The 24592-nt window shown below is 37.1% G+C and overlaps 1 protein-coding gene across 8 annotated transcripts in view; it reads left to right on the top strand.

Moving 5' to 3' along the window:
* The window catches only part of GPHN (gephyrin), a 296920-nt gene that overhangs the window by 74004 nt on the left and 198324 nt on the right, over nucleotides 1–24592 (top strand). For all 8 annotated transcript variants that reach the window (XM_037393801.1, XM_037393798.1, XM_037393797.1 and 5 more), the window contains one exon: nucleotides 21270–21348. In XM_037393801.1, coding sequence (XP_037249698.1) covers nucleotides 21270–21348 — 79 coding nt within the window. The remainder of the gene's footprint in view (nucleotides 1–21269; nucleotides 21349–24592) is intronic.

The following is a 24592-nucleotide window of genomic DNA, read 5'->3' as shown; positions in this document are numbered from 1 at the left end:
CATAGCCATCTCCTGCAGAACTGCATGCCAATACCTGCTATAAGAGCTTTTTAATTATTTGTCCTGTATGGTATTGGCTTTTCAGCTAACCATAGCATCAAGAAATGGTGAGAGTATGGTAATTCTTATAACTATTCTGAATATGTAAATCTATTTTTTCCTCTTAGAGCTCTTAAAATAAAAACAAAGGAAACAGGCTAGTAGTTGGGAAGCCTGTAAAACTCTGAAAACGCATAAGCGGATAATAAGTAGAGGTTGTTTTCATTCTTTCCAAGTATGGACGTGCCACTGAAATCACAAGGCTGAGGGAAACATATTGTTTGTTTCTACATGGCAAAGGAAAATGCTTTGTTGCATAAGGAAATTGCTCAATGGGAAAAATAGAGCACTGCTTTGCTTTAGGACTATGAAACAGGTATGCGATTAGTGTCAGTAATTCTTAATATTTGTAATGGTTTGGGTTTTTTTATTTTATTTTATATGGTTTTTTATTTTATGTTATTTAGGTTTTTGTAATATATGTAATTTAGGTTTTTATTTGTAGACACACCTGAGTTGCTTGGCTCATACTTCAGTCTAGGTAGCTGGTGTTAGTGTTACAATGGTAGTTCAGTTCTAGAGCTGACCTTGGCTGACCTGTCAGCTCAGTTGAATCACAGCATCTCTTCAGTGGACCTAGCTGGCTTTTGGACGGTGTCTGGTTTATGTCCAGCCAGTTCAAAGTGTGAGTAAGGTTTGTTTGTATAGCTCTTTGTATACATTCATTAATCTTTTCTGTTTGATTTTTAAATTGTCAACAGGGAGCTAGTTTAATCCTTTATGCACTAATTACAACTGCAGAGTGTATCAGTGCAAAAATGTAATCTTTTAGGTTATTTAGTAAGTCATTATATGCTAATTTTTTAAATTATAAACTGCATTCAGAACCATAAAGGAAACGCCTTCTTCTCTGTGGAGTATGTAATATGCTGTAGATTGTCAATGGTTACAGAAGACTCAGATTTCAAAAGTAAGTAGGCTTCATAACCTCCTTCTGCCTCACACAGAGCTTTGATTGTCTGTTTTCCAGATTATAGATTAGTTTTATTATTTAGTGACCATGAACCATGGATTAGGATTAGTGATTTTGGACCTGTGTGCCAGAAAGTTTTCCATTTAGTCAGTTAAAAACATTTGTTTGTAAAATTTCTTACATCTATTCTGTGCTGAAGTTACAGTGGGCTTTTGACAACAGCCATTTTTTCTTGCTTGTTTCTGTTCTTTTAAAAAAGAAAGAAAATAAATAACACCTTTAAGAGGACACCTGAAAATGTGTATAACCTCTGCTGGCCCAAAGTTAAAATGAAAACATGGAAGCTAATGTCCTTAATATATGAAAATTACTGGCTGAATGGCAGGGCCCAGAGAGTAGTGATCAGTGGCATGAAGTCTAGTTGAAGGCCAGTGACCTCCAGGTGTACCCCAGGGGTTAATAGTGGGTCCAGCCCTGTTTAACATCTTTATTAATGATCTGGATGATGGCAGCAGGTTGGCAGATAACACAAAATGGGTTGAGTGGCTGGTAAGTTAAGAGGGTATGCAGCCATCCAGGAGGACCTTGACAGGCTGGAGGGATAAGCCAGTCACCTTGTCTTTGAAGTCAAGACCTGCTGTTTAGGATAAGAAATTTCTTCATCCTAAGACAACTCTCAAAATACTACTTCTTTCCATTTTAGCAATATTAGCAAAGAAATTATTGTTAAGGTTACAGTAATAACTACAAACCAACAAAGATTGTTATTTTTCCCAGGAAAAAGTAGATTTGAATTAATGAGATTTTAAATTAATTCCACTGAGATATCCTGAACTCTAAAGGTGAAGTCATGGCTGCATCTCATATTTGGGAGGAGGTGCTGCCTTTTTTTCTTGGAAATGTGAGATGAGATTATCGAGATATGGTTTTTTGCACATTTAATTGATTTTCCTAGCTTTTACGAATTTTAAAGGTCTATAATTACAGATGTGGCAGTGGGCCAAAAATGTATTATTCTTTAAAAGGTAGTAGGTACTGTTTCGGCTTTCGCAAATTCTTTAAAAGTTTGTAATACAAATATTTGTATAGAAATGTTTTAAAGCAAAGAAGTTACATTTTGGACCCTAATTTTTAGTTTCCCTGTTACTTCTGGCATCATAGAAAAAGTATATGTAGTTCTGCAAAATAGTTAGATTTTCTAAGTGGTTGTGTATGAATGTTTGTGTGTACACAGAGAGAGAAAAAGTAGCCAAAACTGCTCTGCAAGTCACTAACACAACTGGAAATGTATTTCCTATCTTTTCTATTGTAGATTCATAGTATTTTGAGCTTTTCAGAAAGCGTATGAAGTAAAATAAGAAAATAGAGTTCTCCAGTTATGCTGCCTTCCAGTCCCCCTGATCTGACTCCCTATATTGTTCTTGATTTCTGGGTCTGCTTTTCTGTAGCCATCTGTTCACTTCCCAAAATAGCACTGCTTGTCTCTCAGTTTAGAACTTTCCTCATTATCCATAATACATTTTAACTCCCCTTTGAATGATACTCATTTTAATACTGATTTTTTTAATACATTACTAAATCTTTGTACATTACATAGTTTAATTGCGCCAATATGTTTTGTGATATTGAACATTAAAAATAATCCTTGGTTTTCAATGTTTTCTGTTTGCTTAATTGTTTTGCGTTGTTCTAAGTATTACTTCATTTGGAACTAGTCAAATACTGAAGTACAAATACATCAGCCAGCTGAAAAGCAGTACCACACAGTCACACAGCAGGTAATTCCGTATTTGTCTTATGTTCGCAGCGATTCAGAGCTCTGTGTGCGTGCATTGATTGACTGGCTGCTGATGGACTAGAATGCCTAAGAGCCTTATCTTCGTAAGGGCACTAATTTGCTTCTCTTCTCCCCAGCTATTGATTTTCCTATACTTTCTATCTTACTATCTTTGATGTCTCAGATTTTCTTTAATGACTTAAATACAAGCTTTGACATCTCTAATTTTGTAAAATTCACTTGAAGTTGGTCATCAGGTTGAAAAACAGCATTTGGAAGGAAACCTGAGGGAGGGGGGAAAGGGAGATTGACACAGAGAGATGGATGGGCAACATTTAATTAACTTCTGTAGGCAAAAGCAGGCTTCTTAAATTTCTGAAGAATTTAAAAACCATTGTGTTTAGTATGTCTGGCAGTCAGAGTTTTTCCGTCACAGCAATGCTGAAAGCTTTATACACTTTTAAAATTTATAAGTGTTGACACTTTTAAAAGTTTACTTGCTTACATGCTCCATACTCATGGAACAGTTCTTTGGTGAAGCAAAATGGCCTTGCTCAATGAACTGGTGAAGTTGCAGATGTGGGCTTTAGTTGTTTAATAGTGACTTTACTGATGGTTTTTAACTAAGTTATTAAGGGGTTTTTTTTAAGGTACTTGGGAACGTATTCTGTCTGGGTTTAGAGATGATTGCCTCTGTGGAATGCCTGTGTGTATTAAAAGGATTAGGTTTGTCTTCACACACCTTCATAATTTAGTTTTTGAAGCTTTTTTAATTGCTATTTTCTTTGTTTTCCTCAAACCTGTATTCCTCAAGGCTGGAGGAGAAAGCCCAAATTCAGCCCAGCATTTCATGTAAAGACAAAAAGCAGTATTCTGCACCACTGCCATTTAAATGTTGGGGGTTTCCTTTCATTTTTCCCCCCCCTCTCAGTTGTAATGCCAGCTTACCTGGTAAGATGGGATTTCATAGAGTTTTCATGCTAGAGTGAGAACTAGTTTGGGGAAGAAATATGAAGTTGTTCAGATTTCAAACGTTTCAAGACAAAATGGGAAAGGAGGAAGAATTTAGTTGTTCGTAAATCTTAACTGCATTACAGAAATTCTGCAGAACATTCTGTTGGCTCCCATGAATGTTGATGTTCAAAATGTTGATTTTGAGAACAAATGAGGAGCATCTTCTTCACTAGTGTATGTTCTAAAAACCATGTCAGCCAGAATAACTGGCAGCAGCTGACGCTGCTCACAGAGTCACAGAAAGGTTGAGGTTGGAAGGAATCTCTGGAGGTCATCTTGTCCAGCTCCTCTGTCCCCTGATCCATCTCCCTCAGATGCCAGGACGACCTTATTCTGTGCTACTCCATCTTTGTTGAGTGGTATTGTAAGAGAATCGCATGTAGGGTGGCTTGTAGAGCAATAAGGCAGAGATATTCTGGAATCTAGTAAAATTTGAAAAGAGCTTTGATATTTGTATGCAACTCTGAAATCTTAAAATATTGTAGCTGATTCTAAGACTGTATTAGAAGACTTAAAAATGCTTCAATTAAGGTAATATTTAACTAACAGGAACTGAAATGCAGCTTTCACATGGAGCACATTATTTTAAAGCATCATCCTGCACCTTTTTCTCCATTGTCTTGCACATTCTACTGCTGTAAACAGGGTTTTGCCTAGATATGTCACTGGTGCGACCCACCATGGTAATATTTTTATTAATCTGCAGACTTTGGAATTAATACAATTTTCTGTGTGCTCTTGCACAGTTAAAGCAAATAAAGGTTTTACTGGTGGGGAAGGAGGGACAGCTCAGTTGAAATGGTTGCAGCCCATCACCTTCTCAGTCTCCAGTATCTTTCATCATCCCTTTTTTATTCCAGACACTCGTGCATTCTCGGTGCAGTGCTGTCTTCTCTTAGGTGCTTCATCACACATGCTACATGTATCAGCTGGTGGTTCTGCTGGTCAGCTGTACGTGGCTTACCCACATCTAGAGCAGCAAGTCTAACCTAACCGTCCTCACAGTTCAGGGTGTTGCGAATAGGCTTCAACAGAAAAGACAAAACACATCAAAACATAGCTCAAAAAGTGATATGATGAACATCTTTGTTGTTGACACGATTGTTTTTGTAGTGAAAAGCCCTCGTTGTGGCATGGCTAACAACTTACTGATGCATTTAAAACTCTTCTGCGCTGTGAAGAGCAGAATATCTTTCTGCCTGATGAAATGTTAGCAAATTAAATGGCAATGCCAAGTGCCATTTCCTCATAACAGAAATTATTTCAAATATTTTAACATCTTTGCAAGCCAAAGAATAGCAAAAGGGTGTGTGCCCTGCTGCGCAGGAATGGTTTAGATATTCCTTTAAACATTTCCCAGCCTGACTCAGCCTTTTCGGAGAAGAGCATTCTGTAGCCGAGCCCCTCCATGCCCTTCTGAGCAGTGGCTTTGCCCTGCCTGGGCTGATGTTTGGTTGCCCTTCTTGCCACAAGGGCAGGACACAAAACTGACGAGGTAGACTGAAGACAAGACCTCCAAGCTGGTGATAATGGGAAATGACAAGCCTCAAATTAAATTATTTCATACATTTTTCTCCATAAATGTCTTTGAAGTGCTTAAAATGTGAGGAAGAAAATGCAGTAGACTTAATAAATTGGGGGGGGCGGGAAGGCTTGCATAATAAACAAGGAGTGTTCAAGAGAAGAGTCACTGACTTTATTATCAAGATTCCAAATTATTTTTTCAGTAGAAGATTATGAAAAATGAAAATATCTTGGTGTTTGGAAGTCTTTCCATTTGGCAGAGAATTCCAGGCAATCCAGTTGCTAGACAACTCTCAAAAATGCTGAATTTTCTGTTGCTCTGATTGAGAGTTTTGATCAGTAATTATTTTAAATAGATTTACTGACTAAGACGCTTCAGAAAATAATAGCATCCCATTTGTTGCAAAGTGTATTAAGGATGTTTTCTTATGTATTCTGATGAAAGCACTGCTATTTATAGAATCTTAATTTATGTGGCAGTTTACCATTCATATGTTTTAACATCTGGCAGTATTTCCATACTTTCATTCTGCAGGCCTTCCTGCTCAGTTTGTGACACTACAGTGCTATGAAATGTGGTGGCTGCCTAAAAACAGCAACCCTGAGAGGAAGGCAGTGCTTCTGCTGGCAGTTCTAAATACAAGCAGGTCTTACAAATTATTTTAATAGGACATCATAAGAGTTTTCATCTTGCTGCTTCTCTTCCAAAATGTAACTAGAGGCTACTGATGTTAACAGCATCTAATGTTAATGGCTGCCTTTCCTCTGTTTTGGAAGCCAAGTTTTTACACCAACCACAGTAAGTAAAATTTTAATAATACAAAACAGAAGCGTTTTTATAGAATCACAGAATAATTTAGGTTGGAAGGGGAGCTGTGAGGGTCCACTAGGCCCATCCCCTACGTGCACAAAGAAAGTCTAATAAGATCAGATTGTTCAGGGAGACCTCCAGACTCTTGAATACCACCAAAGGTGGAGAGTTCACAGCCTTGCTGGGCAACCTTTCCCAGTATTCAACCAAAACAATTAATATTTATGTTTATATTTATATACACACACATAGATTTACGTACATATAGAAAATAATATTTATGAATTCATGAAAATACGTATTTTATATACTTACATGTAAGATTTATACATGCACAATATATATAATTGATATGCATGTATATAATACAAATTTAAATTAAGAAAGGATAGAATACAAAGGTCTATTTGGAAAAGTCAATATTTTATGGAAAAAGTTAAATTAGGATTTATTTATATATGTGAGGTGTAATCATTATTTTGGATTTTTGCAGTCAACAGTATGAAAAATATTTTTTTTTCCCCAATGATGAGAAGTATTAATTGTCACTTGATGAATGAGGGGAAAATGAGAGTAATTTGCGAAAATTGAGCACAATTGATTCACAATATGTGTTGTGATTTCTTAATATACTTCTGCAAATACACAGAAATCAGTTTCCCATCCACTCAACAGCCCATCTAAAAGAGAATTTATTAATATTGCAGATCTTGGAATACACTGTAAAAAAGAAAAAAAAAAGTTTGGCAGAGAAGTGTTTCCTTCTTTCCCAATTAAAATAACATTGACATCCATTCCCATTTTTATAATCTTCAAATGGCTGGTTTAAAACACATCAGCTCAAAGGCTTCAGTAAGAACAAAAGTAATTCTATAATGACAGAAGAGACACCAAGCTTTTCAAAGGCTTATACCTTGTTAGCCATGAGGACCACTAATGATGCAGTAAATAATGATAATCCTATCCTCCTCATCCTCCTCATTGTTGATCAAGGAGGGAGGGCTTACAGCAAATAAGGAAAACCAAGAGCGGCAAGAAATGGGCCCAGACTGCAGATCATGACCTATTTAGCCCTCATAATTGCGAGAGCCACACACATACACAGCCTAAGACTCTGTGTCAGAGCATGTAATGCCAAGTGCCATAGCATGCCAGCAGGCAGAGACACCAAACCCGGTGAGTCAGGCAGGAGGGGTTCGTGACTGCCAAGGAATGCTGTCTTTGTGGTCTCTGTCAGTGGGAACCTCTTGATATTCTGCTGCTGCTCTGTTTGTCCCATTTCCCGGACTGTTGCTGGGTGCATAAGGCAGAAGCTAGTGAGGGGGAACCCTTTGCAGGATGCTCCATGTTGCCATTTTACAAATGTGATGACTGCTCGGTTTCTTTTGAGCTGCAAGAAATTTAAATGGAGACGAGCAAGCATTCATATGGGTTGTCATTCTCCTACAGATGCCAGAATGTCTTGGTACAGTCCTGACAGCTGATGGATTGATTTGATTCATTGCCTGTTTAAGCAAGCATATGAGAGATGACAGGCTGTATAGATTTTAAAGACTTCTCCCAATCTTTTGCTTGCTGTAGGCTTAAATATTGTTAAAGATTTGGAATTGGCCAAGAGAGGGAACTAATAGTTAAGAGTAAGCAGTCAAGTATCAGCATGACAAGGTTATCTCCAGAGGATATAATTTTTTCTGTTTAGGGGAAAAAAGAAGAGATTTGTTTACTCATATTACACAATAGGGATGTTTGTGTACTTACAAGCAGTAAGATGACAACATTTGTATGTGGCAGAAGTGTTTAGGAATAGAACTGTGAGTCCCTGAAAGACAAAGTAAGTTAGGTAAATGAGCAACATGATTATTACAAAAATGATGTTTAGGTAGCTAAAACAAACAGGAGAAATAATCTGGGCTACTTACTGCATCAGTAATTCTAATTACATTATAACTAATAAAGAATGCAATTTTAAGCATGGCTAAAATACAGTAGCTCAAAAAAAATACAGTACAGAGAGACAGGAGTGAACATGCTTAAAACATGTGGAGGAATATTCATAGGAGGAAACATTGGACTAGAGCTCTCTGGGTTCTTGTCAGTTGGGGGCTGAACAGGGCTAGTAAGCGCTCCCATTTACTATCTCACACATTGGGCTGAAGACCTACAATTAAAGTAAGCAAATTTTAAACTAATAGAATATTTTTAATGATAGTCGTGATTTGTTGGTTGGTTTTGTTTGTTTGTTTGTTTTGTTGTGGTTGGTTTTTTTTTTAAATACCCAATTGCCAGAGCGTAGCAAGATTCCAGAAAGGGAACAAACAGTAAACTGACATAACCCTTGTGTTTTCACCCTGTGATCAGGACCTAGAATCAAGGACTGTCAATCAAGACTCCATAAAGAGTCTTGAATGCTGCAACTCATTAAGTAAACATAAAATATACAATTGTAAAGCTTACTCCTGTTGTAATTTCTTAGCACGTTTTTAGTCTCCATATTTTTATTGCTATATGTCAGGTTTGGTGGAACATACATTTCAAGTGGTATATGAAGTATGATTTCTAGTACTCTGGAATAATTTGAGACTGTAATTTTAATAATTAGTTGAATGAGTGAGTAGTGTGCGATAAAGCTATAAACATTTAGCTTTTAAACTGATTTTCAGGTTTCTCACAGCTCACTGAGATAATTATCTCAGTTCCAACTATTTAAAGCTTTTTCAGTGTCCTCCCAATTGGAAGAAATGACAAGGGACATTGGTTCATGTTTTCAAAGTTTAGTCCTAACCATTAGGAACAGATGTAGAAACAAATGAAAAATGGGATGAGGGAGTCAACGTCAGTTCTAGGAACCAATTCATTGAAAAATGGTCTGCTCCAGAGTTTTATAGAATAGGCTCAGTTTATACACATTAATGTTAGAATGAACAAAATATTAGGAAGAAGTTGTGAATCTTTCACTTTCTTTACAGAAAAAGACTCTAACAGAGTTAGAGATTGTGGGTAAGGAATAAATCTCTGTTTCTTTTAGAATTCTTTGTTTCATAAAATACAGGCTTTCTGGTGAGATATGCTCTCCTCTCGTGGCACCTGAGTGGAGGAACTTACCCCACTGAGATCTTCACCACTGCCACCAGCAGAGACAGAAGTGAACTAACTATAAAGAGTATTGAAAATCCTGGGGTTTAGGACCTGCACTTTCCTCTGCAGGATTTGATGTCAGCAGTTGTTCAGGGATGAATGTAGCTGGAACCTGTTCCAGAATGGCAGCTCAGTTCTGGAAAGACCTGTGGTACATTTCCAGGTCATTGTCAAGAAACATCGCTTCCCGATGCTTGCAGTAATTGCAGAGCCCTGGGAAGCCAACAAAAATCTGAAACAGCATGACTAGATCAGCTTTGTGTGAATGTGACTATATTTCTTCCAAGAGCTTCAGGGTACTTCAGATGCCTTTACGCCACTGTAAATCTGAGCTAATAAACCCTGCCATGACCAAGTTAGCACCATGTAAAGTTAGCTTGGGTGTATCTGTCTTGGTGTTTCCTGACCTAAGATTATGTAGTGGCATTAGGTTGTGTAAAGTCAGTGAGGTTGATCAAGTTTTAATATATGTGCTTCGGTGCTAATCCTGCTGTATCCAAGCTGGCGCTGCTTATGTGGCACCTCTGCATTATGGTCTAGATGTAGCAGAGCTCATCATCAGTTCGATGATACTTGCCGCTTAAGTAAGTCCATATGCAGTGCTGGATCTGGGCAAATAAGACCTACCAGGAACAGCGTGTGGTAGCCTGGGTTGAACCCAGTGAACCCAAATGGGCTGTGTCATTTGGTGTATTACACTGCATGCTCAGTAATAACTGTCTGCAGAGTTTATTTCCTCCGTTTTCTGAGGTATTCTTTTATTATTGATAATGGAAAGTTGGTCATAAAAAGAAAACAATATGGTAGTTGCTTTTTAAACAAGCTGTAGGATTTATCTTCACGCACTTTGTTTTTCTTAACCACTTCTGCTATTGTTTTTGGTTTTTCTAGTTAAAGTTGAAAATTTCTCCTTAAAGTATTTCTGTTTTGAAACTGTATTTTGTACTACCACTTGTTTTAAGGAGGCTTAAGAGCACTAGTACAAAAAAGATAACTGAGGAAAATCTTTATGTTTTGGACAGAGAGGAATTGCCTGATTTTTAAGGCTGATTGCAGGCACTTTTGATAATACTGTTTTTCCACTTCCATAAAGAGTTCTGCCACAAACTATCAAGAATTCACATTCAGTGAGTTGAAATTTGTAGATGTATGATATAATTTATTTCATAAAACTAGATTTGGGGGAAAATAGTTAAATACTGTTTAGGTAGTGGTGTATTTATACTAAATCTATGAGTATTTTTATCAACTTTTAACTTCCAGTCTTATTTTACGTTATAAAATTATACTGTTTTGTTTAAAGATTTAATCTTCTAACAATTCAAGAGAATAGTTTAAAGTTTCCTTTGCATGAATGGGCATCATTGTACCCATGTAAATCAATACAACTGAATTTTAGTCTCAACTTCTTTTCATCATCTCTGCTACCAGAGGAAAATAATGCCTTTTATAGCTCAACATGGTGCTTGCAGGGCCTGAGTTCAGAGCTTTGCATATGGAGCTGTGCTAAATAAACTGTTATTGTGTAATCACAGGAGACTCTTCTGTCCCAGGTGGTTCGTTAGGCATGCAAACCAAAAGGGGCAGGTATACAAGACTTGGCCCATGTGCTAATTTTGCCTAGAAAATAAAAAAGGGAACGTCTTTTTCTTGAAGTCTTTGCCTATAGTGGAATTGTTTGTCTGCAATACATGTTTATGTCCCGTTTTTTGTGCTAGCTAGCATTATTTTGCTATGATTACACCTTGAGGCTTCAAAATCTTACAGCTGCGTATGATTTAGCACTCTTCATTCAGGCTGGAGTTGCACTTCCTTGTCATTGGGATTTCGGCAGTGTTATTAGCTCATTAACACATTTAGTATTGCCAGCTCATTTTCCTACTCATTTCTGTTAATCTCAGTTTGTGTCACTCCTCTGGTCTAGTACTGTGGACGAGCTTCATCTGCTTTCACTTGAACTTAGACGATGAACCCAAAATACTCAGTGCCTTATGTGGCTCTGTGGTCTGATCCTAGATCTCTCCAGCTCTGTGCCTTGTCTTTGTGTTTCCCTTGCCCCTACTGGTAATTAAAAATTCATACCATCCTTCCTTGGAAGTCTGGTAGTGCCTGATTGTAGATCTGGATTCAGGGAAGGCATCTTCTCAAACTGTACATACAGTGACTAGGGGAGTTTGGAGTTGTCGCCTTCTGCTTAGAGTTTTAGGTACTTGGTGTGCTGGAGGATGGCCTGAATCACACTGAACGAAGTAGCTTTTTTTCCTGTCCTTTTTTACTATGTGTCTTTGAGGTGGTTTATTTTAACCAAATTTGGCAGGCTATGTTGAACTGTGCAGAAAATACCTCAAGTTCCTTGAGGATGACAAGTTACCTGATTTCTGGTGTTTGGGGCTGTATGAGACATGAGCAGAGGGAAGATGGGGCACTGGGGCATGTGGGTTTGTCCTGGAGGATTATCTAAATATCAGCAGGTCTGTATGTATTTGCTGTGTAACAGTGCAAGGAGGGGTGTTGCTGCCTGCCATAACGTAAAGTATGGTTTCTTAAATCCTGTCATCAATTGATCATGCAAATGTGGGCTCACAGGTCCATAGTAAGGTGTTTGTGTTCTTCAGACAGAGGAAAGTGAGAGGTCACTGGAGTGGTTTATGTAAGAAATCCAGTGGGTTTAGATAAAATGTGTTATTAGGAAAATGGTATATAGTTTTACTTGTGATGGTTGGTTTTCTTAATCAGGCTGGCAGATAAGATACGAAATGTGTTAGCATCTGACATAGGCATACTTTGTTGTATTTAAAGGTGCATCTAGCCGAGATTGATTGTAGGCTTGGTTAGTGTACATTGCAACCAAGAATCCATGTAAGCTGTTAAACTGGGCCTGTATAACATTCTGTGAATTGTTACAGTTATTGTTAGCTAAGAAACTAAGCATGTTATTTTCCTGAACTAAGTACAATACAAGACAACTAAGATTTGGGATAATAATACTATTTTTTTTAGAGTAATGGGCAAAACTCTCCGACATCCCCTAAAGCTGAAAATTAACACCTCCTGGTAAAGACTGCCTTTTAAAAGGAATGGTTCTTGGCATCTGCTCTAAGTGTATCTGTTTTAATCTGTTATAGGACTAATAATTTCAGAGGAGTCTAAAAGGAAGTATTAGTCTTCAAAAGTAATTAGTTTTTGTTGTTGTTGTTGTTTTAACTCTTCTCTTCCCCTCTCTTAGATGTGCTTACCCTCCATGCCTTTCCTTCCCCTCCTAGAAATTTTTATAGTTTTACAGTGAAAGGAGATGCAACAGAGATTTTGTACTGGAAATATTTATTGGGGGGTGGGGGGGTGGGGGGGAAGCAAAACACAAACTTATCCAACAAACATTCCATCAAACATATAGTATTCATAGCTTCAAGGAATTTATTTTTTTAATCAGGTACAAACAATCAGAAGTATTGATAATGCTGCATCTCCAAAGATTTGAATGTCTTTAATGGCTTGATGTTTTGCTTCTGAAGTTGACCTGATCACTGCAGTGATCGCTGTGATAGTGTGACTGAGTTGAAACTCAACCTTGTTAGAATATTAGATTAAAACACCCACTACAGAACTTGTAGCCTAAGGCCACACAAATATTGTAAAATTTAAATGATAAATCATTTGAAAGAGGTATAACCCACTAGATTAATAGATACACAGGAAAAATGGGTCATTTAATTGCTGTTAGAAAATGTGAGAAACCTTGGGGGGATTTAGAAGTTCATAGCCTTCAGAGAAGCTCTAACATAGATTTTTACAGCATTAGCAACTGTGGCACAGGTGGCCCCCTGTGTTCAAGAACAATTCCTGTGTCATTTAGTTTATGTTTAAAGCTGTTGAGAAGCAGCCTGTGCACTTTCCTTGCCCTCATTGTTCTTACAGAAAGATTATTTCTGAGGTTTCACCCCTCTAGCTCTTGGAAGAATTGCTCTCTGTTTCTTAATGATTTTCTCAAGAGTTTTTTTTCTTGTGCAACACTATTCTTTATCTCTTCTCCCTCTGATGTTTGTTTTGCTGGTGTATTTATATAAACACACCAGCAACAACCATCAAATGCTTTCTTTTTGCTAAGCTAATCAAGAAAGCTCTTTTTACCTCTTCTGAGATGTCTTCTCTTTATCATTGCAATAATCCTCCTTTGCCTCTGGCTTACAGGTGGCATTACTGCTTCCCTGTGTTTTCTGGGAAAAAACCCATAGATTCACATGTCTAACTTGTATTTCTGGTTTATGATCACCCTGTTTTTCACTAGGTCACCTGAATGTTTCTCTTCTGATTTTCTGGTAGATTAGCTCCTGTCTTTTATAGTAGTACTTCTTTGTCGTTCTTTGAGGATACCATTCTGGCACTTCATCTGAAGGGAAAGGGAGAGAAGACTTGCTCTACTCTGAGATGCAGTAAAGCACGGTTGCTTTGGGATGTTTATGAAGGTGGATGTTAAATTTTGTTCCCTTGGAAAAGTATAATTAGATTTTCCCTATATTTTACTATGTGATAAAAGCTGTGTGAAAACCAAAGCAGATGAAGGAAATGTTCATCAGGTGTGAGGGTGTATAAGGGAGTCAAACTGATTGGTGCAGTCTTGTCTTTAAAATCTGTGAAGTTGTGGTTGATATGTTGTCTGCTGTGTTGACCTTTACCTGGCCAGAGGAAATAGGGCCGGATACATTGTACTGGTGATTACTGATGCGGCAGAGAAAGCACAAAAATGCTTTTGCTGGGTCGGTGAGAAAGAGGCTGCTTAGGGGATTTGGTGAATTGAAATAACCGGAATAAAATAAATGTGTTCCTGCCCTTGTCTGCTGAGAGCTTATATTTGGGAGTGAATTATAATACATGAACTGAAACTACAGCTAGTTTTGATACTCTGAGTAATGCTGAACGCCCAATGAAAATACATTTTAAGTTAGTAGAAGGTATGGTTTGCTCTTTTATTTCAAGCAGGTTAATCTCAACAGTGTGCTTTCTTTGATCTGCAGGCTTCATCTGATAGCTTGCGGAGCAGCCTTTGTCTTCCTTTGTTTTCCTATCAGATTTTCACATTACTTCTTACAATAAAAATTCCCACCAGTGGATGCATTCTGTAACTTGTTCCAAACTCTTGCCACCTCAGCCTTTGTATTTCTGATGATGAACTTTTCAAAGATAAAAGGGAAGATGAGCTCAAACAGTGATGTGATCAGGACCTTCTCAGCTACTTTCACTTTTCTGGAACTGTTGCTGTTCAGGATATGCTCTTTGGCAGTAGAAATTCGGTGGTTATGTAAACGTAAAGGATACAGCACTGACTTAAAAAGACCCTGCTTATTTTTGGAATGCATTTCTTTGTTCTTGTGGGGTAAAAAAGTCATTTGCCATCTGGATTTACATGAAAAGTATTAACAGTCTCTGATACTGCATATTGTGTACATCTTAATCTCACCAGCATGTTACTTTGAACTTATTTTTTCACTAATTTAATGAGTTTTATACTTAAGAAAAAAAAAACTACAATCCATACAAAAGAGAAATTCCTTTCTTCATGTGACTATTTTAGCTTTTATAATGGTCTGTTTAAATAAAATGGTTTTTTACCCTTTTGTTTTGTGTAACTCTCAGGTCAGAATACGTGAACCTGTGGAGGGGGTGGTATGTTTTCTGCAACCTGACCCTGCTTACAGCCAAGCAAATGTTTGAGTGCTGTTTGTGGGCTGTAAATACCACCATGCTTTAACTCAATTTTTATAATTGTTTCTATTGTGACATGTTTGTGCAGATACTGCACAACCTATTAGTAACTATGTTAAGGTGCTACAACTACTTTTGTTGTAAAATAATTGTGGGTTAAAACTGAAAGCGTTGCCTTTTATGATTTCATTCTCTTGTGTCTGTTTTTAGCAGAATGGAATTTAAAATGGAAATGAAAGGGAAAGGAAACTTGAAGTTTGGTGTGCATCAGTGCCTTGCAATTTTGAAAATAATTTTTAGATTATCTGTCATGGAAAAACAAGATATTTGTAATTGAAAGATAGACTGTCATCCTTCAGTCTTTCCATTGGTCTTTCAGGTCTCCCTTTTGAACTTGTTTAACTCACCTATGAAAAAAAAAGTGATAATAGGATTATAGAAAGTAAGTACAATGTAACAAAAAGAGACTTTTTAAGGATACAGTTATCTATAAATTAAGTGAAAATGAGCAACTAGGCAAAGAGGAGACTAGGATTATTACCTCCATTGAGGAGAAGGCAGATTGGGTTTTCCCATTCATGCCTTTGTACTAACTTTAGCCCTGTTCGTTGTGCGGGTATCAAAGGGAATCCGGATTTATTACGGTGATAGCATTTAGATCACAGGTTCTTAGGAAACCAGCCTGCATTGTTTCTGCTAGGCATGGACAACATGTTTTCTTAGCAGTGATAAGCATTTGCAATTTGCATGCCGGCTAGTAGTTCTTTTTATTCTGTAAATAATGTCAGAGAGATTTGTGTACAGATATGCAAATAGTATAAGAGCCTTTATAATTAATTTGCTGTCTTCTGTAATAGATCTGGTGAAGGTGCTACAAAATTTCTGTAATATGCCATCTGTTTTGTATGTTTTCTGGTTGACATGCAATCACTTGAAAAATATGTCAATAGCAGAAAAAAAGAGGCAGGATATTTCTCTCTCATGTATTTCTGTTTGTAGAATGTGCAAAATACCTTAAAACTATTTTAATAGTAAGAGAATCAGTCTTTATAGTCTGCTACCATCCTATTCCTTTGCCTTCTTTAACGTATGCCTATAGGACAGGAATTCTGTGTTTGCAGAACAGGGTCTTAAAGACAGATATTTTGAGATCTGAGGAAAAAAAAATTGTTACCTTCTTATATCCTAAAACCTAAGCTTCTTTAACAGTGTTTGTTATGTCTTGAAGTCAACAACATGTACAGTTACAATAGGTAAAAGTGGGTGCATGCTGCAGTGTATAAGGTTGGGTCTATAAAAATACTGAATCCTGCTACATTTGCATGCAGTGTGTGGAACAGAACTACCTGAATCTGAAATGAGACTTCTGAATAATGCTTTACTGCAAGCAAAACCAGACTAGAATGCAATGCTGCGCCATACCAGTACTTTCCAGAACATCCCAAGTGTATCAAATATTTTTTGTATTTATCAGCTGCTGAATGCATCTGGTATAAAAACCTAAACACACAAATGATCCTATAAAAAGAGGGGTAAGGAATGAAGATCTGCTACAGGAAGTCTGCCAAAAATACTACAGACAGATGAAGAAGTCCTAAGAAAAATAATACTTCAGTGCATCTGTTCAATGTTGTCAGACTAATAGTGCATGACAATTATCGGTGACTGTCTTTCCAAGTGTAGCATTTTTGTTGTCAAGATGGTTTTTATCAACAGGTAACCACAACTAATCTAAAAGCATTTCTGAATTCTGAGAATCGAGAGGAAAAGTCTGGCACATAATAGTTTTCTGGAACTGCATATTTTGATATTGGAGAAGTAAACATTATTATTAATTTTCTTTACCAAACTATAGATAGCCCCTCATTTTTTGAGGGTAATGATTGCATTTTTTCTAAAGCATATGATATGAAAGTGACTGATAACAGCTGTAGAATTGGAAGTGATTTGATCTAAGGAGGGCTTTTGTTTACTGGGAATGCACTGTGTGGGATAAGAGATTAAGTGACAGTTTTAAAGGGCGATACTGTTTTCAAACTGTAGGACACACACACACGCACAAGAAAGTTCACAACACATTATATCCTGCCTCTACTTGGAAGAAAATACTAGTTTACCTTCAGAGTTGAAGGACTTTTCTCCTACTTCTCATTTTGGAAGCCAACAGGCTAATAATACATTTTCCTTCAGTATGGTCTCTTGTTAAAGAAAGCAAAGGGAAAAAAAAAGTGTTTGGACAGATTTAGAAGTTCACAAATGCCAAGTGGGAAGGCTTCACAACTGCTGTAAACTGGATGTTTGCACATTCACACAGAGTGTGAATACAGATTTTAACCTTTTCGTATGGTATCTTGTATGCTGAGTAATTGACAGGTGAGAACTATATTCCCTTCTTGGGCTCCCATCTCTGTTATTTCCTAGGCACAAGACTAGACAGGGGTCAGAAATGGAGCATCAGTAATAGAAGCCAGAAGCTGAAAGTAGGACGAATGTTGGGAGAACTGGAGCTATTGCTAAAACCTCTTCGTTTTTCATACATGCAACAGCTCACTTGGAAGTCAAACTGTTTAATGGATGTTTGGGGATTTCCTCTTGGCGTGATGTTTTTCAGACTGTGTTCCTGAGGTGGGAGTGGGTTCAGTCTATGCCTGTGATATTTGTGCCAATATTAAATTTCTTAAAAAAACATTTCTAGTAAATTATAGGCTGTCAATGTATGTACAATACTACGTGGAACAAATGCATTTTAGGGAGCTTCTTTTGATGTGATTATCCTTTTCTATAGGGAAGTATGTGTGTGGGGTGTAATACAGATCAGAGGCTCGGCCACTTGGTGTACATGTAGAGGGGAGAGCAGCTAACAATTCTGTCTCTCCATAAACCACATACTCGACACTGCTTAAATACTATCTTTTATAAACTTGGGGGGTCTGGTAGTGTTGAAGATAAAAATTAAACTTTGAAACAAGACAAGAAAATCCTGCATGGGGATTGTGTTCATATAGAGGTCATATGCAAAAGTCTGCCTTGGTTGTGCTTTAAAGACAAGAAGTTAGGCATAGCCTTTGTGCATTTATTACAATTCATGGCTGTGATGCAAAGATTTCTTTTGTCTTTTCTTCCCTCAAGCCTTAGAGTACCATTGAACATCCTGATCTTTCTGCCGTACCGTCAAACACAGTTTCACCCTATGTCCTCTTTAAACTAAATAGCTTGAATTTCAATCAGAATATACCATTTTTTAAAATGCATTTATGGTTTATGGTTTTCTAAGCCATGTAGTGCCTGCTCTGCTTGATTCTTTCCACCCCATGTTTATTGCTGAACACTTGTTTTCTTACCTGGGCTAGAGTTAGCAAGGATGTGAAGAAGCATGGCCTGTGCTTGCATGCAGGTCAGTAAAGTGCAACAAAGTCTTACTGTAAGAGGTCTTATTCCAGCCCATTCCACTGATTTATTTCCTCTTACTGGAAGCTCTCCTGTTGCTATCGATGCTAGTAATTTAATTGACAGTTATAGTCAAATGTTAGTTTTCAGAGATTTGATTTTGGTGAGTATTAACTAAGCTGTTGGAATTCTTGGTTGTTAAAACTGGGGTTGAAATTTTTCACATTTATCTGAGGCATCTGTGTTTTCTGAATCTGGCTAGAACAGTACCCTAAGAAAAGGCTTGCTTGCAAATTTGCAGCTTCCCAGTGTTATGACTCTCCTACTATCAAAGAAAAAAATGGAGAGGTAAAGTTAATATCTTTTTCAGAGCTTGCAGATATTTGACTGATGTTGAGTTAGTCTTTTTAGCAAAAGCTTGTATTTCCCAGCTCTGCTAACTAGAGTTTAGGGTTTTTAACTTCTTTCATAAAAAGGGTATTATAATATCAGAATTCTGTTGAGACAAGTAAAACAAAGACAGTCTCTGGCAAATCTAGGCTTTAATTATAAACATTTCCTTCAAACACATTTTATTTTATAAACTGCATGGTTACATACGTACAAATAATGGGCAGGTTTACTGATAGATAATTTTATGTTGTTATTTTTCAATGTCCCTTTAAAAAAGTTTTTGATCAGTTGCAGTAGTTTCCTCAATTATAATTGTGATTACTTTTGACGAGGAGATTGGAGAAGACAGCAGAAGAAATATAGCATGTTTAGGTTAAAACAATTAATGTTTAAGAAATATTTGATTTGTCTGTAGTGAAACAACATTATCAACCATCATTTTAATTCATGACGTGTAGCGTTTGGGCTAGGAGATATGTCAATGCATCACTAGTGTAGGATTCCTGACAAGACAGTAGGTAACATGTTCTGTTTACTGTTTTGTTGCCAATATTGACAAGAGGCAAATGCAAACTCTCAAATACCAACTTAGCTGGAATTTTTTTTCTGCCTTAAAATCTAGAGTGTAGGTTGTTTACGAGTTTGCTTATCTTGGAATTACTCCTTTAACTCAGGAGTTAGTGACTGTAGATTCAAGAGTGTTGGTTTCAGTGCAGTGTATGGGCACGGAAATGAAGAATCTCCAAAGGGTCAAGGTGCCCAAGATGAGCTGCTGTGGCAAGGCGGGTAGCCCTTGTGAACTCAGTACTGGTAACTTTCAGTTTAGTATAGACACAACGATTAAATTGTGGTGGAAGTAACAAGCCAGCAGTTCTGGACTTCCTTAGTGCAGGTAGCTGCTATTTAAACTGGAAATCCGTGGCAATTACCTCGATGACAAGAGCATCCTTGTGACACACTGCCTGCCTTTTGGGGATTCTGTGTGATGAGCAGCCGTTTGGTAGAGTTTTCAGAGACAGCAGCTAGGAGAAGCAAGCTCAGGATTTCAGCTGGTTATTACAGTGCTGAAGTGCAAAGCAGGTAAACTTCTTATTATCAACACTTGACAAATACTGCTGTTACTGTCATATACTGTCCACTGTCAGGTTTTGTGTGAGAGCTGGGGCCACTATCTGTTCCATCAGCTACTCCAGCACCTTCTTCTGGGACTCCTTGTTCTGGTACTTGTCTTTCCCAGCAGACCAATGGCCTCAATGCTTGTGAGATGCGTTGGCAACAAGGGGTACTGGTTGAAACATTTTGTGGTTTTGTAGTGTGTGAGGTAGGCCTGCCACAGTATGTATGTAATCTGTGAAAATAACATATTTTGGGGATGATTTGCATTTTTTTGATGCTGGTGATGCATGTGAATATTTACAGATGTAAATGAAAAAGAGTATTTAGAGAGCAGTTAGAAAGAAGTATGAACACTTGCTTTTGCAGAGGATTTTGAACACATCCTCTTTCACCAAATGTGAGGCTGTGTTCTGTGTTGGAAGATGAGTAATAATGCATTTCTTCATAAGCTCTTTTCAAGGCAGATAACCTTGCTAGTTATGGCAAATTGATCCTTACACCAGTTTTGCCATATTACGTCCTCTGTGTCCTTCAGAAAGTTTGCTGTAGTTGGAAATAACTAATTCCTTTGAACTGATGCTGATTATTTTTTTGTTTGGTTGGTTGGTTGGTTTTTTGTTTTTCCCCCACCTCTCAAATTGACTGGTGGTGTTTAAGAGAAATGAGTTCACTTGTGGGCATGGGGTGCATATGCTGAAAGAATTAGCCAAGAGAACAGATTTGGAGTTTCAGGTTTAAGTTTGGTCTTTTTTTTTTTTTTTTTTTTTTTTTTTTAATGTAGTGATGAAAATGAAAGCACACCACTACTCTTTTAAGACTTCTGTGAAACTTACTTGTTGTAATTTCAATTACAGTAACTAGCTGCTTTACATGCACTTTACAAGTTAATTATAAGCTGTTTGAATAGATTTTTGCTCTTGATTGCTTGTTTTGGATATGGCTCCTATTAAACATCTTTGCTAACCCATGAACAGCTGTGAATTGAAGTACATAGCGACTCACTGTTTCTGATTAGGTGAAGAATACTGACTGGTGCATGATTAAAGACTCTACTGTTGCATGTGTGGATATCTGTGTATACCTGAGCATCCGGTGTTTGTCTTTGACACTTCTGTAGCCACAGATGGAGAAGTAGTAAGGACACCAGCTAAAACTGATTGTCTCTGTGTAATCTGTGATACAGTGTTTAGCACTTTCCATTGAGTTGATTTATCTTTAAATTAGGTGAAACCTCACTGCAAATCAGACTTTATAGATGAACATACAAATTACACCCAATACCAAAAAGCGTTTCTAGTTAATCAAAAGCACTGCATTCTGGTCTTAAATTTCCACCTCTTCCCCCCGCCCCCCTCTGTTTTTGTTTTGTTTTGTTTTAATTTTATTTCTATTTTTTTTAGTGAGTGACAGTTGCTTCAGGAACCTTGCCGAGGATCGTAGTGGGATAAACCTTAAAGATCTGGTCCAAGACCCTTCTTTGTGAGTATCTGGCTCTTATTGCTAAGCAAAGAAAAACTTCTTCATGATATCATTGTGAGTAGTTTTGTAATTATATAAAGAAGTAGTATGATGAAGTATACTTAGTGTTTTAGTGGTAATATGCTTGCCAAGTTGTTAGTCTGTCATATAGACAAATATTATTAGAACAACGTTGCTTTTTACATGCTTCTGTTCATGAACTAACATCTAGTGAGCACATATGGTAAAGGGCACAAGAGTCGTTAGAGGTAACAGATTGTGCATGTTGGTATTTCTATGGAGGAGTTGTGTGCACATTGTTGCCCGCCTTTTTTAAGGAGGAACTGTATATAAATTAGGAATTACTGGATAATTATGTTATCATCAGTTATCTTAACATGTAGAATCTCTTTTATCTGATTTCATACAGCTGATATTTATTTCCTCCTCTACTACCTGTTTTAATTCAAGTATATGAGCAGATGATCCAGTTTTTACTTCATGGCAAGCCTAGTGCTCTTCATTTCAATGTTGTATTTTCCTCTAAGATAAAATTCAACCTCATGAGCTCTGAGCCGGACGTGAAATGATATCAAAACTTCTTGTGGGTTTTTTGTTTTTTGGTTTGTTTTTTTCTCTTCAGTTAACTTCAGTACTAGCTGAAAATGTTCTTGCTAGTGTGCACAAGTGTAGCACTTCTTATGAGGGAAGGGAAAGATGGGTAAAATTCACATATTTTTACCATGAATGATAGTGCATTCCACAGTGGGTCCTAACATGATGGGCATTTATACTGGCAGAGCACATTTTTCAATATTTGTTGAGAAGTAGTGGAAAATAAGGTATATTTGACATCTGATTTCAGTTACAGAGCTTTTTTAGTAATGAAGTAGATGCATAATCTGTTTTGACATTTTGCTACAGGCAAATGGCATCTATGCATATATACATCTGTTCTTGGGAATTTTTGACATAGTATATGTAATATTTGATAATTTATACTTCTGAAACCATAGAGGAACAGGGGACAAGTGTAAATATTGCTTGAGATTCACCGAATTAATACAATGGGTAAATTTTTAAGAATTACTATCCAAGTGCTGAAGTCAAGACTATTTCAAAGGTCTTAATTTTCAGTGAAAATCTGCCTTTTGGGTGTTTGGGGTTTTGTTTTCTTTTGGGGAATTGTATGTGGGTTTTTGAGCTACAGGTATGCTGGTGTGCTTCACATAGTTTTGGTTTTGCAAGTCTGGAGTTTACTTTCAGTAAGGATAAATTGCCTTTGTTGTAGAATGATCTTTTTCCTTACTGTTTATCAAAAGTGATGAAATCTTCTAGTTTCCTCCCCTGACCGTAACATAAATGAAGACGACTGTAATCTGCAAAATAAATTAAATGGATTTCTGTTGCTTATAGCATAACAAGCATAAGTGACTGTAATGTAGCCATTTTTATAACTTTGAAAGAGTAAATAGTCTCAAAACATCTGTTAGGTCTCAAGGACTGTTCATGGCACTTCAATTATATAATAGATTATCATGCAAGAAATGTCTTTTTCCTGTCTAATGATAGGAATGTATAGACCTTTTTTTGTCTTTCCAAATCGATATTCTTGCAGTTTTACAACTGAATAAAGAGTATTAAGAGTTCTTGCAAAATACGTAATTGCGTGAGTGAATCTCCAAAAATGAAGAAACTATCTAAGGCTATATTGTTCAGCCCAGCCTTTTGTAGGTGACTCTAAGGTCCCATGGCATCTGAATTCTTTATTATGCAAAGAGAAATGCAAGGGACAGCATGGGACTGAAGCATGAAAGTGCCAGTGAAAAAGATGTTTTAACCTTTTTGGAAATACGAATAAAGGTTAATTAAAATCTTTAGAGTATTTGGCTAAGGTTTTCACCTATAGTGACACCTGAAATACCAAAATAGCATTAAATTCATATTTAAAGATTAGGATTTCTTTGATGCTAGTTTGCTCTGACTGTAGATGAACTGCCTCTTTTCTTTGTAATCTAATATCAGATACCAACATGAGATTTACATAAAATATTCTGCTGCTTTCTCTGCAAATGGCTCTGTCACTCTCAAGGTTTGTAGTGCATTTGTAATGTTTGACACTATATAAAATAGTTTTACAAAGAGAATGCGAGAGATTTTAGGTTCATTAGCATATAAATAGGTAAACAGTGTATACTTTTAACAGGAGTTCACATTACTAGCAGATGATGGGTTAGCAGTAGAGGTAGAAATTCAGTATAATACACCAAGAGGATAGTATAAAAAGAAGTTTAAGTGGTTTTAGAACTGTGACACCGTTTTGAATGGTGCCCATTTCTTGTGAGACTTTGCTGCTTCATATGGTTGTCTAAGCTACACTGGCATCTCCCTTGTTGTTTGCCACTCTTAGCTCCATCATAGACAACTTCTCTTTTGTTACCGCAGAAGGCTTTTCCTGAAGGGCTGAAAGTGTGTCTTTACATTCAAATGAAACTCTATACAGCATCACAGGGTTTTTTGATTAGTGTCTGATTTATATCAAGTGTGCCTAACAGTCGTCTTTTCCCCAACTGATTTCCCAGCTAGAGCAGCCAGGATTCTGTAAACTTGATCTGCTTTCTATTCTCTCATAATATAAAATAAAAGCTCTGCTGCTCAAATCAGGAGTTTGGTCATCCCTTTCTATTTGTATGTGTTTTACTCTGTCAATGAAAATAGAAATGCCGCTTAAAAAAACCCAAAGCATATCAGATAAAGTGAGGAGTTTACTGGCTGATTTTGGGAGAAGGAAGCATGTGACAACTTTACAATTAAACCTCATTTTATAGTTAATTACAGAAAAGTGGAATTTGAACAAAAAAATTGATTAGAGGTTCAGCTGAAAAGGTGAGTTAACTGCTGTCCTTTATTTATTGCAGCGGATCATGAAATCATAGAATGGTTTGGGTTGGAAGGGACTTCAAAGATCATCTAGTCCCAACCCTCCTGCAATGAGAAGGGACATCTTCAACTAGATTAGGTTGCTCAGAGCCCTGTGATTTCTCTGCGCTATACAGAGTCCAGTTTTGGACACAAATCTTAAAGTTATAGAGGTGTGTAGGAGAACGGCAATAGGAGAAGGTAGTTACTGGCATGCATGACAGGTGTCACTTAATTCAGAAAATTATAGTGGAAGAGAGGAAGTATGAGTTGCTGACAATGTAAAAGATTATTAAAGGGATTGTTCTTTTTGGCTGATGAGAAAGAATTAGTTCAACTTATAACA

This window comes from Falco rusticolus, chromosome 7 (genome assembly GCF_015220075.1).
Source record: "Falco rusticolus isolate bFalRus1 chromosome 7, bFalRus1.pri, whole genome shotgun sequence".
Classification (NCBI taxonomy): Eukaryota; Metazoa; Chordata; class Aves; order Falconiformes; family Falconidae; genus Falco; species Falco rusticolus.
This window is presented reverse-complemented; position numbering and strand designations above follow the sequence as displayed.